The sequence below is a fragment of the Arctopsyche grandis genome, chromosome 10 (genome assembly GCF_051622035.1).
Source record: "Arctopsyche grandis isolate Sample6627 chromosome 10, ASM5162203v2, whole genome shotgun sequence".
Taxonomy (NCBI): Eukaryota; Metazoa; Arthropoda; class Insecta; order Trichoptera; family Hydropsychidae; genus Arctopsyche; species Arctopsyche grandis.
The window spans coordinates 9,204,862-9,219,104 of NC_135364.1; the positions used below are offsets into that span (position 1 = coordinate 9,204,862).

Genomic DNA, 14,243 nt, shown 5'->3' on the forward strand with positions numbered 1-14,243 from the left:
CATTCGCTTGAAGATCGATTAATTCTAATTGTCTAAATCTTCTTCAATATCGTTGATATGGATATCAAATAGATTTGTAAAAATTTAAACACTTTTAAATTACTCTTAAAATCTATAAATCGATCTTCAAACGCTTTCTGTAACAATTTAATATTGTGAATACACAAATATTATCGGAAAATTCTAAATAGGTATAGTTTTAGACAAATTATCAGAACAAGGAAAACAAATGACGAACGGTCGTCAAGCAAAAGAAAAACAGAAAGTTGTTTTCTGCATTTCATTTGGGTCTTAACTACCCCAATAAAAATTGTGAAGGAATTTGACCTTTTTTCTTGTATAAAATATCACAATCAGGTCAATAATTTTAATTAGCTTAAAAATTTTACATTTTAAATTAGTTTTTAAAATCAGGCCAATTTTTGTCCTTGGCCGGATGAAAATCACTCGCTGGCTGTAGATTGGTGATCACTGATCTGAGGCAATGTCGAAACTGGCATCTTTCATTGGTTCCCTGTTTGGAGATCCCACAATTTTTTTTCTTTTATTTTAGTTTAGCTTATTCTGGGAAATTGGTATTAATATTTAAAATAAAGAAAACCTTTGCAATTACTCATTTCCGAAACCCCAAGTTGTCCGGTTATTACCCAACATCAGATTTATCTAGAATAATACGCCATTGGGTGAATAAAAATTCATTGTTTTAAAATGACTTCGAAAATAATAAATTCGAAGAATAAAACATAAGGAGCAAGAAATGCTAATTTGGGAGTGAAACATATTTTTTTTATTTATTTATTTAATAAACTTGGGGGAGGCGGCAAAGCCGATAGGCCCAAGGGGTTTGAATAAACATAATTTTACAAATTATACATATATGCAATAAAACAATGAGAAAAATTAAAATACATTAAAAAAAAAAACAATATTAAAATAAAATAAAATAAGAGAAGAAAAAAAATATATAAAATAAATAAACAAAAAAAGATAAAAATACAGAAATATGATTATGGGAAAGAAGAATCACAAAAATCCTTTGGTTTTAAAAAAAGTATCAAGTTTATTCTTAAAAATATTAATATTAATAGAGGTTACTAAATCGTTGGGAAGACTATTCCAAACTGAAACCACTCTGTTAGAAAAGAATGTATCTCTGATCAATTTATTAGATTTATCTTTTTGGAGTCTAAGCGTGTGACCTCTGAGGTGAGTGTTTATGTTGAATGAAATAACATTAGACATATGACAATTATAGTGATTATTAAGAATTTTATAGACTTCGATTAAGTCACCTCTAGATCTTCTCGTCTCCAATGTAGTGAGATTCATTATTTTCAATCTTTCATTATAAGAAAGTGATTTGAGTTCAGAAGGAATCTTTGAAATTCTCCTTTGAACCCTTTCAATACATGTAATATCCTTTTTAAAATGAGGATTCCATATGCAAAAAGCGTATTCAAGTCTAGGTCTGATGAAAGTTTTATATATTTTTGTTAAAATAGTTAAATTTAGAAAATTGAATACCCGCTTTATAACATACAAAAATGAGTAAGTTTTGTTGACAATATGATTTATATGAGCGGACCATTTAAGGTCGCAAGTGGTGATGATACCTAGGTCTAATTGGTATTGGACGCAATTCAGGAAAAGGCTGTTTATTTTGTAGGAAAGATTTGGGTTATTATTTCCTAGGTGGAGAACAGAGCATTTCTTAACATTTAAAGTTAAAAGCCAAGTTTTAGACCACGTGACAATTGTGTCCAAATCGCTTTGAAGGGAATTTCTGCCATCTGAGTTGGCAGGACAATAAAGTTTAATGTCGTCAGCGAAAATAGAATATTTACAAGTGAGGTCATTTGCTATATCATTAATAAAAATTAAAAAAAGAATTGGCCCTAAAACAGAGCCTTGGGGAACACCACTAAGGACGGGATGAGATTCTGAAGAGCAGGATCCAATCCTCACCGAGAAGTATCTAGACTTTAAAAACACTCTGATCCAGTCAAGTAGCCTTCCTCTCACACCTATATGCTCGATTTTTAGTAAAAGCCGATCGATAGGAACTCTATCAAAGGCTTTTTCGAAGTCAAGATAGACGACATCTACGGGTATATTATTATTAAGAAGGAGAGACCAATCATTGTGCACGGTTAAAAGGTTACTCAGTACTGATCGGCCTTTTATAAAACCATGCTGGTATTTAGATAAAAGGTTACAAGACTCAAGAAATTTAGTCAGTTGAGAGGCGATGATTTTTTCAAAACATTTTAGCAAAATGGGTGAAAGACTGATAGGACGATAATTAGTGGCTTCTAATTTGTTTCCCTTTTTGTAGATAGGAATAATGTTAGAAGTTTTCCATTCGTTGGGTATAAAGGAAGATATAAAGGAATGATTGAAGAGTTTAAAGAGGGGACGAGATATGGATAGAGCAGTTAAGATAAGTTAGTTAGAAACATATGTACAATTACAAAAAAAATGGGGGCTGATGGACAAATACAGATGGCATATTCGAATTTAGCAGTCACAATTACACATGTATGTATGTAAATATGCAGGGCTTTTTTTTTTTTGAAAAAAAAGGTACCGGAACTCACTTCTTGTTAAGTATTTTATTGGAAAAGATTATATTCAAATTATATTATAAAGAATATTCGTTTGAAACATAAAAAATGCTGAGACAAAAAGGTGCCGGAACGCCGTTCCACCGCGTAACATGGGAAAAAAAGCTCGGTAAGTATGTAAGAATCAGCGAGAATTGTTCATGCAAAAAAAATCTTCATTTAACAATGTCATTATTAGACTACGGATAGAGACCGTGATTTTCCAGGAACCGGGGTGGTTTGGCTCTATTTACAAAGCTAGAGTACAAAATAAAGGTTGGGCGAACCTTTTACAACAATTGAACAATAAACGGCGCGCTTTGGATCCGGCCACTAGTTATTACTAATGCCCGGACCCAGAAGGTGCCGCGTATTGTTCAAACGTTGTAAATGCATTGTTAAAGGTTTGCCGAACCTTTTTTACAAAGGATTTACAACAATGGAACAATGAGCGGCCCCTTGGCTATCCTACCTCTAGTTATAACAAGAAAATGCAAGCTTTTTTAAAATATTCATTTCTTTACTATGCATATCTTACACAATAGTTTGCATGTACTTTCATCAATTAATATTTTTTTGAAATTTTATTTTTCTACACTATTTAGAATGAACTTAAAATTGAAATAAATTATGTTTTACGAAGTTTTTCTTAGTTTCACTTGTTTATCAATAATAGGAAAATATTTGTAATCAAAACACTTACATGCCAAAGAAATTCTTTCGAGTGGTTCGTGAGCTGTTCTTCTTTGACCAAACATCAAATAAAATTATATACATATGTACATATATTGAGATTACCGATCAGAGATAGAATCTATAATTTTCTAATGCGCGATTGATTTCAATTATTGTTTTATATTTTCGCGAGTGAAATTTCTAATCTAGATGTAGCACGCGTCACAAAACTCGTTTTGGACAGCCCTAAGTTTAAGATTATCAATCTATTATTTAAAGTATTTAAAAATGAATTTTCTCACAATATATATACATTAAATGCATTTTTTTGTAGAAGTAATCGATACGTTTAAATAAAACATTAGACATTGTTGCTATTTGCTATATTTTATATATTTTCATTTAATCGCTTTATATCTGACTTCGGGGCAGATTTTTTTTGTTTTATAATTATGAACAAATTAATTAATTTAACATGGAACGAACAATTTTATCATAGTTCAAAACTATCAGTCAAAATAATGCCAATAACTAAATACATATATTGACTGAATGTAAAACGTAACATTAACGCAGCTTCTCATGAATAAAATTATGTACTTTGTAGATATTATGTTTCAAAGATTTGTGGTAAAGATATCACAAATACCTGTAAAGTATCTTTCAAATACCTGTCAATGCTATTTTAAAATACTTAAATATGAAAATTCATATATGTATGTAGATATGTACACTTGTATGCTGTAAATCAGAAAATAAGTACAACATAAAATTTATTTGTTAGAAGTCAAGTTGGTAGAAGCTAATTTAAGTCAATCAACTTTCGTTGTACGATATCCTGTAACGGTGATCATACTTGTGTACATCAATTTGATCAAAGGATACGTGACGATTGATGATATCATGTGAAGGGAGTCCATCGCTTCATATTTTTCATCTCTATATTAACATATTCACAATTGTAACTAAAATTTTCAAAATGGAGATATAGTAGAGATGTATATTTTAATTTAGAAATTTTACATTAAAATATATTCGAAATTAGAATTCTTTTCTATGCAGATATGTAAATCGTAGATATTCCAAAGTTGAACAGAACATACAGGCATCCTAATCTGACCCATCATAAAATACAGAGATTGTAAACCCCAACCTGTTTGATAAAATCTTAAAGATATTAATTAATACAAACTAAATGAATAAATAAAATCATTTCCAAAACCAATATAATGTTTATATAGACAAATGGTTTATTGTATATTATTTTCGGTTTAATAATATGCATTTACAAAATTGATAATTAATTTAATACTAGTGTTGTACCCGATGAAATATCATCGCATGGGTGTTGGCGTATTAAGTTATTAAATAAAAAAAAATTAAAAGAAATGTGTCGTTGCTGTGTTCGATCCGTACGAGGTCGAATTTTTTTCAAATACCTTTTAAATATATTTAATTAAATATTTATATTTAACTGTTTAATATGAAAGAAAAATGGTAAAAACTACCTACCTACATACTTACATATGAATAATATAAAACACCAATAGAAAAATTAATTAATTAATTAATAAAATAAATTTTCAATAGATGACGGTAAATGCTCAAAGACTTCGCCGTCTATTAGGCTAGAGGAAACATTGGTAGCAAACAGTATATATGGAAGTTTTTTTCTATTGTTATTATATTCCTATACATTTTATTGGGGTCTACCTCACGGCACCGAAAGTCAAAAGATCGAAAAAGCAAATATCGGAAGGCAAAGGTCGAAAATCGAAAGATAAAAAAAAGGTGCACGATAAACGGTACTATGTATATATAATAATATATCAGTGGCATGCGGTGAAATTATCTCTCTTTTTGTCATACAGCCTAGTTTAATGTGCGCGCGCAGGATACGGGTGGAAAAGCCTGTTCCTCTTGTTCCTCTTGTATCCTGCTCGCGCAAATTAAGTGAGTATGTACAACGGGGGGAGAGAGAGCTTTACCGCACGCCACTGATATATATACTAACCGTTTTTCATATGTATGCATGGTAAACGAACATTTTTGACTTTTTTACGGTCACACCAACTTAATATGTACCCTTCTGGGTTTAAAAAGTACATCAATCCTAGGGTCCACTTTACGGCACAAACTCTGAGCTCACGAAGACTCGAAAAATAAACTCGAAAAAAACTACCCCCACTCCTGATCTTAATGCTTTGGTGCGAGTTCATTTTTCGAGTATTTTTAGAATAGTGGTATTATATATATCAACCTGTTTTGCAATTTTTATATTTGTATAATAAATTAAGTTTGTTGTATCTAGAATTTGATGTGTAATTTAAAGTCATAAATCTAATCATCGATGAAATTGAAAGTATCAAATTAGTAGATAATAAAATTGATAATCTGTGATATATAAATGTATGTACATATATTAATATTGACGATTGATTACTGCTCGATTTGTAAAATTATAAAATTAAGATATAAACCGGATATGGAATGTATGTATGTAGTCTTTCATTTATTTATTAAATGCGATAATTATATTTGATGACCCTTGACCCTATCAGACTCTGATCCTGTTTTCACAGTGGAATTGACTCGCCAGTCTTTCAGTCGATCTCGACGGTGACGTGTGTTGTGACTTTTCGTCATGTTAAAAATTACGACTGTATAAAATTTGTTACATTTCGTGTGAGAAAAATGTGTGTGTATAGCAGGACAGTGATTTTGTGCATTTTTGTTTTGGTGACATGCTTTATGACAATCAGTAATGGAAGTATGTGTCGTTATTATTATTATTAAAAATTACTATAATATTTTATTCACTACTTTTAATATTTTTCGACAATGCGCCTTTCCAATAAAATAGCAAAAGTATTATTTCACTTATTGAATAAATATATGATATAGCGAAAGATCAATGATAACATTTAAACAAAGTTACATGTGTACATTTGATTATTTTAAGAGGTTAATACTGCATCAAAGTAATTCTCAGAGTATTGAAAACGTGAATCTCAAGTGATAACAATATGGCCTTACAATCACGAGGTCATGGGTTGATTTTTACATAAATCATTATGACGTACAGAGACTAATTTGATTTTAAAAATGCCTAAAATAAAAAATTTTATGTTAACTTTTATGAATATATTACATAAATACATACATGTGTATTGAAACTTTTATTTTGGTTTATAAATACAATCTTAATATAAAGTAAACAATTTAAGTATGACAAGCTTCTTAGATTACTTCTAGAACAATTTCACACTTATTTGATTTTCCCTAGAAATAACATTACTTATCATTGTATCGCCAAATGTATTAATAATTCAATACTAGATTTCCAAAGATATTGCTACTTTCTAACATTTTTTAGTGTTAATTACATTTATTTTTACTGTTATCTTATGTGTATGTTATTATATACAAAATAATAATACAATGAATTAAACTATATTTTTAAACCGTTGAATGTTTATAGTATTATTTAAATTATATTAGCTATAATAAATATTATTGGTTTTAGATACATTGAGAGATCCTTACATATGTGGACAGCCAACTTGTAATAGTATGTATAATTTTCAATGTCATCTTAAATATAATGAATTAGTTTTTATATATTTTTAATTTTTATCACAATATTTGTTTCCAGCCATAGATAAATTCAAATACAGCAAATACATCTCATACCATTATAATTACAGTGTCACTATAAATACTGTATTCGAAGGATCGAGTGAAAATAGATCTACCTTAAATGTTGATGCCAGTGTAAGTTGAATATTGTTCGATGTGGCAATTAGTTATTTTGTTTTCTCATTTATTACTTTATCTATGTGTGTAGTAACAATAGATGAAGTTTTGTGATCATGCGAAAATTCGAACTCAAGATTTTGATTATTTTTATAGGTGGTGCTGGAATTCATCACAGAATGTGAAGCATTACTAAAAATTAATTCGGTTCGAATGAAAGACCAAGATGAAGATTTTCTTCAAGAAAGAGAAGGAGCGTTTGCAAATAAACTCTCAGAACATAGTCTTCGGTTCGCCTTTCATAATGGAATGATAACAGAAATATGTCCTCAAGAAAAAGAAGAAGATTGGGCTTTGAATTTTAAGAGAGGAGTTTTGTCCTTATTCCAAAATTCTATGTCCCGCTTTGATATGGATTTTAATGGCATTGAGGTTATTTTAAAATTTTATAATAATATTCATAATAATCATGAGTACATTTAATATTTTTTAAATAATATATCAAAATATAGAGAGATATTCATGGAAGTTGCAATACTGACTATCGGATGGAAGGACAACAAAACACCAGTTTGATTATATTAAAAAAGAAAGATCTTACTGAGTGCATAGATCGTTATAAATATCTGTCGATTTTACAAACTGTGCGATATAACTTCCAAAGTGTATGTTATTTAAATATGGTTACATTTATAGTTATATCTCTGACTAAAATTAAATAATCATAGTGTTTTTTTTTAATTAATGTGCAATAGAAATTCCAAACGTGGCCAGTTTTACAATCTGAAAGTCGCTGTAGAATTGTTATTGATCATAAAATTTATACACTGGTTCAATGTCGCGAACGACATTTATTTGAACCGTTTTCTGGAAAGCAGTCCGGAGCCATGACAACAGTTTTTCAAAATCTCGTATTAGCAGGGGAGATGAGTAAATCCAGTGATTCAATTTTAGATGAAAAAAATGAAGGTAGTTTAATTCATTTTATACACTTAATAACTGATGATGTATATTATATATGTACAATATATAATTAAAATGATATACAAATATTTTGTTTTAGAGTTAGAAATCATAATGTTGAGACAGGATCTTTTGCATAATCATATATCTATTCCAAGACCGTCTATTGGTGTATTAAAATCAGCAAGAGATATATTAAAGCAGCTTTGCAAGTAAGAAAAACTACATCTATTATTATTTGACTAAAAACAAATTAGTTTGCTACTATGATATGATTATAGTAGCAAACTAATTAGTAGCCAGCAGTTTGGCTTAATGGTAGCGTATATAATTAGCACCACTGAGACCGAAGGTTCGAGACATCAAACTGCTGGTTAGGTTTGGGGGTTTTGTGACTCCAAATCGATCGTTTCTCTATCAGAGTTTGCCAATTTTATCTGATCATTGCCGAAACGGTTACTGAAAAATTGGTATTAGATCATTACCTTTTGTCACAAAAATCTGTCTGTGTATAATTTGATGGGCTGAAAACCAGACTGGTACAAGTGACATTTAAAAAAAAAGCTGGTTTAAGTGCTAAAATAATAGCATTTCATATATACTATTATTTTAGCACTTAAACCAGATTTTTTTAAAAATGTCACTTGTACCAGTCTGGTTTTCAGCCCGTCATTTGTAATAATTATGCACAGCTATCTAAAATCTATAGATATCTCTATAGACATCTCTATAATTTCGTATTTATTATATGTATAAAAAAATCTAAAACAATAATCCATAAATGTCTCTATGATTGTTATTTCTGATTAATTGTTATATAATTAATTGTTATATGCTATGTATTCTGATTGTATATGTATTATTGTATTTGTGATTTCTGATTGTATATGTATTCTGTATTTCGTTATCGTACACCCGTCGCATTGGAGCGATCTGTAATGACGAGTGTATATTGATTGTAACAATAAAATAAAATAAAATAAAATATTTAGGATAGAAGTTCAAGCTGAATCAGAAACTATGGAGAATAGTAAAAATTCAGAAGCAGAACAGGTAGAGAGTGGTATAATGGTGAGACTTTGGGGAGAGTTTGTGCGAGCTTGTCGAGGCTTACAGTATACTGCTCTATCTCAATTGTATGCAAGAGCAGATGCAATCTGTCCTCTAGGAAAGTAAGTTACTATTTAAACTGTATTTGGCTTTAAAATTATATATATTTGTTTCAATATATCAAAATTTCAATGACATTTTAAGAAAACACATAATTGATGCATTGCCGTACATAGCCAGTGTTGGATCTGTGGAATTAATAAAAGACATGATTCTTAAGAAGTCTGTTAGTGCAGAGGTTAGGCAAGAATGGTTGATGTCTATGGCTATGATCCCACGGTATGTTTATTACGTTTAAGTTTATATGTTATTTGTAAGATTGACAACATTTAAAGTGGAATTTATTTTAAAATTCATCAAAAATTTTTTTAGACCACACAAAGAAAAGATTTTTAGTATGGGAGAATTATTAAAAGCTAATCCTTTAGATAAGTATATATCATTGGCCGCTTCTGTTATGGTTCATTCTTATTGTAGAAATAGCAAAAAATTACGTAAGTATTGCTTTTACAATTGAAATAATATTAATATTACAATTTCTTATCATTTGTTTATCTACATAGTTTCAGAATGTTGTTTGGAAACTCAGAATGCAAATATTATAAAAATATTTGAAGACAATGTCTTGGAAAGTCTAAGCACTAATAAAAGAAATTTTACAAGAAATGAAAGGGAAAATGTATGATAAGTTTATTATTTTATTACATATTGTAATTCATTTCTTAAAAATTTAATTTAATTTTACCTTAATTTTTTTCAGTTAGTTATTAGCATAAAAGCACTAGGAAATATTGGTGGATTTACTAATAACTTTAGAGATACTGCATTAATGAGTATTATTAATGATGACAATTTTGATATTCAAATAAGATTATATGCTGTGGATGCATTTAGAAGAACACCTTGTGAAGAAACAAGGTATGTATTATAATTACATATATAATATATACTAATATAATTATATTAAAAAATTTAAAAGGCTTTCTTGTTAATGTACTTTTTGTATAGGTCTTACTTTTTACAAATTTTCAAACAAAAATTTGTGGATGTAGAAGTACGATTAGCATCTTACCTTCAAGTAATGAGATGTCCACGATATGTTCTTATTAGAGAAATTATTCAAATTTTACGTCAGGAAGAAATAAATCAAGGTAATGATTAATTAATATGCAAATTTTAAAAATATTTTTTCCGTCTTGTTACCGTCATCAATCCGATAACACTATTTAATATAATTTTAGTTTCTTCATTTGTATGGAGTCATTTGGAAAATTTAGGAAAATCAACTATACCATCAAGATTAGAAAAACAAGGTTTTCTTTCGGGAAATACAATTCCTATACCCAAGAACACTTTAGACATCCGGAAATTTTCTAGAAATTTCGAATACGGGGTATTTTTCGATGATTTTAACGCTGGTATTTATTTAATATATTCTAATTTATAGGTAAATTTCAAGCATGTATCTAATACTTAAATTTTATAGGTGGTAACTGTGAAGCAAATATTATTATGTCGCCTGATACTTATATACCACGCTCTTTGTCATTGAATTTAACATTAGATATGTTCGGAGAATCGATTAATATATTCGAAGTAAGATTTTATAATATTTTATTGTATTTAATCGTTCTAACTACATAGTTTAACACATATAATTTATACTCCTAGATGAAAGCAAGGGGTGAAGGTTTTGAAGATTACATCGAAAGTATATTTGGACCAAATGGTCAATTCGGTCGTTCTACTGTAGATAATAAATTGAAATCTCTAAGAGTTTTACGCTCAGCAAATGACGAAGCGAGCTCGATTAAGAGGAAAATTAAGAACATCAACTACAAAAATGAAGCTCTAAATCATCGCTTCCCTATACTTGATCTTGGAATAAAAGTGTTTGGTAATGAGATATCATACTGGAATGCTGAAGGCGATGAAGAAATTAAAAGTACTGTAACACAATTGAATCCTCTTCATCATATAAATAAGATTCTGTCAGGAAAGGTTTGTTTTATTTTATTCGACTTATAAAAATTTGTTTCTTATTTAAATATAACACTTGAATTTTGTTTGTTTTTTTTTATTTGATTAGGAAATTGATTATAAAAAGGCATCACTATTTTTGGATACCACTTATTCAGTACCAACAGGATGTGGATTACCAATGACTATGAATCTGTTGGGTACAAATATTGTAAATTTAAAGATGTCCGGATCAATATCAAATACAGATACCTTTTTCCAAACAAGGAATTTAGATTTTGAAGGAAAAATGCATCCAAGGTAACGAAAAAATTATGAATTAACCGAGATTAATTATTTTTGCATGTTTTAATCACATTTTGATGTTCTAGTATGGCTCTTAATGTAGCTGCTACAATGAGTGTGAGTGCGGGTGGCTTAGGAGATACAGGTATAAGAGTTAATTTCAGACTTCACACTTCTACAGCTCTATCTGCAAAATTGAAGCTACGTTCTGGAACTTTAGCATCATTGAATGTTTCATTACCACATTCTAAACAAGAAATTTTTGAAGCAAAGTATGATTCATTATACACATTACATGTAAATTAAATTTTATAAAGAGTGCAATACAATTATTACTTTTAATTTTATGTATTTATCTTCAGGTCCGAACTTATTGTATTGCATGGTAATAAGGAAGTCAGACAAGTCAGTTTCAATAAGAACAAAGTTGAGGCATCAACATGCAGTTGGACAATTATCGATAAAGCTATCGGAATTAAATTGTGTGCATCATATGAGGTATCTATTATATTATACATACATACATATTATATACAAGACGGGGAAACAATTAGACATTATCAAAAAATGACTGCGGAATAATGCAATTTGGTTTTATTTAATTAGTGAATATTTTCACTCTAGCTAAATTGTTCATTTTCAAGATATTATTTTATATTATTATTCTTATTGTTTTTTCCACATTCTGTATACGTAATGTGACCATTTATTTTTGTCCTCAAAACGGGACATCTACCAATTTTTGTATTCAAGAAAACGCGTATTTTTTCATAGTTTTTATTTATTAATAAAAAGAACAGGAATGTTGAAGATAAGAAAAGAACAGGAATGAATAATATAAATATAAAAAATTTATGTTGTTTTATATTTTTCTGATGAACAAATTTTCTTAAGTATTATTATAGGGTTTGCTTTTAAATAAGAATGAAATTCGTGGCAGGATTTCTTAAAATTGATTTTAATTAACAACATCGCTTTAAGAACTGAGACTTGTAATTGCGTTTTTTCGGTCGTCCACAACTTGTTCATCTGTGAAAAGATTCTTTCTACGGGTGCATTAAATGTATTCAATAATTATACGATATATATATAATAATTCAATAAATATACTCTCTTTTTGAAAACGGGACATTTCCACGTCCCGAAGCTGTGCTTGGGGACAACGGGACAGGCTATCTAAAAACGGGACGGTCCCGTTCAAAACGGGACGTATGGTCACTTTATGTATACGTCAAGAAAAACTATTAAATGATAAAAGTTTTATTTACACTTGAATATTTTGTACATTTCAGTTTCCCAATATGACAAATGTAGGCAATGCACCATATTTCATCATGGCTGGCCCGGCACATTATCTTCTTTCATTGGAGAAAGTCGACCCTACGGCTAAAGTCTATTCTTTCTTGTATGCTTGGAATACTAACGATACTACCAACGATATCAGGTTTTCTTTTGACACTCCCAATTCACTGGTAATTCTCATTTCATGATTAAAGTTTAAAAAATCTGTATACGATGTGATAGAAAAAACATGATTGCTTTCAGACGAAACGTTCAATTGATTCAAGTGTCACATACTCTAAAGAGTTTGGCACTGCAGTTATGACATTCCAATCGGCTGACAACTTTTTAAAGGCACATGCAACTTATAAAAACTTAGCCAATTTAAAATTATTAGAATGTGCATTAGACATAGACGGTCAAAAGCATTTTGACGCTGTCATGTCAATAAATAAACAAGATCAAAAAAATGGCTATGTATTGATACCAAAATTGTATTTAGCTGTAAACAATGACCGAATTACAGAGCTCGCCGGTAAATATGAATAGCATACTGCTAATTTATGGAATTATAGAAAATCTTTATGAATTTAAAATTCTGTATCACAGGTACTTTGAAGTTTGCTCAGAAAAAAGGTGTTTCGCAATGTGACGTTTCTATGGAATTTCAGACTAAAAAATTAGCAAGCCGACTTATTGGATATGTCACATGGAATGGCCCTAGTAAAGTATGTGAATTTAACTATTTTATTTGTACGTTATATTTTATATGTTTAAACATTTTGTAAAGGCAGGGAAAGTATGTTGACCGTATCCCGGCCTAACGAAACACATGTTGTGTAGTTTGTAAGAGGATCGTTTATTTTTGTTCAATTGTTACAATGGTTATTGTATGTACGAAGAGGTTGGGCTTCGGAGAAGTGATCTGGTTGAACTCCAGAGGTTCACTCTGGTGTTGGGAGCTGGTGCGTCGCTTTATATACGTTCTGGCTTGAAGCGTGCCGTGTGCAGATGCTTTGTCTTCGTTTCCAGGACACGTGTTGATCTGTTTTCGAGGCACGTGTCTTCGGTACACGTGTGGCTTACAGCTATGGGGTCAGCGCCAGGACGTCGTTCGTTTGAGAATGGGGTCGTGTGCCACGCGTAAACGACTTTTTAGGACATATGTTACGGTTGCCTGATGACATCACTGTTGGGTTTCGTTCGTTTTACGATTGAGCGATGAACTCTTTCTTCTGGAATGGTCGAAGGGGACGTTGCCCTTGAGTTATGCATGTTTGTACAGGATCGATGATGAGATCACTGTTTTTGATTCGTAATAGCACAAGTCGTGCTATATTCCTACAATTTAAATATTTTTCAGGGAACGAAACTGCGATTAGATTACCAATTTCTCAATGAACGGAAAGAAACGATTAGATTTGATGGTCTCATAAGCAACCGAGAGTTGCCAGTAAGAAAAGATTTTTATGGAGAATTAGGACTACAATTTTCATCATATCCTCATCTAAATTTCTTCACCGATGCAAAATATATGGTGAAAATTTAAATTATTTTGAAAATATGTACCTATACGTTGTATTAACGATC

The 14,243-nt window shown here is 30.1% G+C and overlaps 2 protein-coding genes across 2 annotated transcripts in view; both read left to right on the forward strand.

The window, feature by feature from the left end:
* Positions 1–2,792: 2,792 nt before the first annotated feature.
* LOC143917831 (uridine phosphorylase 1-like) overlaps positions 2,793–14,243 on the forward strand; it is a 348,253-nt gene continuing 336,802 nt past the window's right edge. The window contains exon 1 of the mRNA XM_077439428.1: positions 2,793–2,916. The gene's annotated coding sequence lies outside the window, so the exon portion shown is untranslated. The remainder of the gene's footprint in view (positions 2,917–14,243) is intronic.
* The window catches only part of Apoltp (Apolipoprotein lipid transfer particle), a 28,295-nt gene continuing 19,889 nt past the window's right edge, over positions 5,838–14,243 (forward strand). The window contains exons 1-23 of the mRNA XM_077439422.1: positions 5,838–6,048; positions 6,805–6,849; positions 6,934–7,052; positions 7,191–7,466; positions 7,547–7,699; positions 7,790–8,003; positions 8,098–8,209; positions 8,990–9,169; positions 9,252–9,386; positions 9,480–9,601; positions 9,671–9,786; positions 9,868–10,025; positions 10,116–10,258; positions 10,349–10,525; positions 10,594–10,703; positions 10,779–11,108; positions 11,197–11,387; positions 11,459–11,644; positions 11,735–11,870; positions 12,665–12,844; positions 12,918–13,188; positions 13,263–13,381; positions 14,017–14,190. Coding sequence (XP_077295548.1) covers positions 5,973–6,048; positions 6,805–6,849; positions 6,934–7,052; positions 7,191–7,466; positions 7,547–7,699; positions 7,790–8,003; positions 8,098–8,209; positions 8,990–9,169; positions 9,252–9,386; positions 9,480–9,601; positions 9,671–9,786; positions 9,868–10,025; positions 10,116–10,258; positions 10,349–10,525; positions 10,594–10,703; positions 10,779–11,108; positions 11,197–11,387; positions 11,459–11,644; positions 11,735–11,870; positions 12,665–12,844; positions 12,918–13,188; positions 13,263–13,381; positions 14,017–14,190 — 3,723 coding nt within the window. The 5' untranslated portion in view covers positions 5,838–5,972. The remainder of the gene's footprint in view (positions 6,049–6,804; positions 6,850–6,933; positions 7,053–7,190; positions 7,467–7,546; positions 7,700–7,789; positions 8,004–8,097; positions 8,210–8,989; positions 9,170–9,251; positions 9,387–9,479; positions 9,602–9,670; positions 9,787–9,867; positions 10,026–10,115; positions 10,259–10,348; positions 10,526–10,593; positions 10,704–10,778; positions 11,109–11,196; positions 11,388–11,458; positions 11,645–11,734; positions 11,871–12,664; positions 12,845–12,917; positions 13,189–13,262; positions 13,382–14,016; positions 14,191–14,243) is intronic.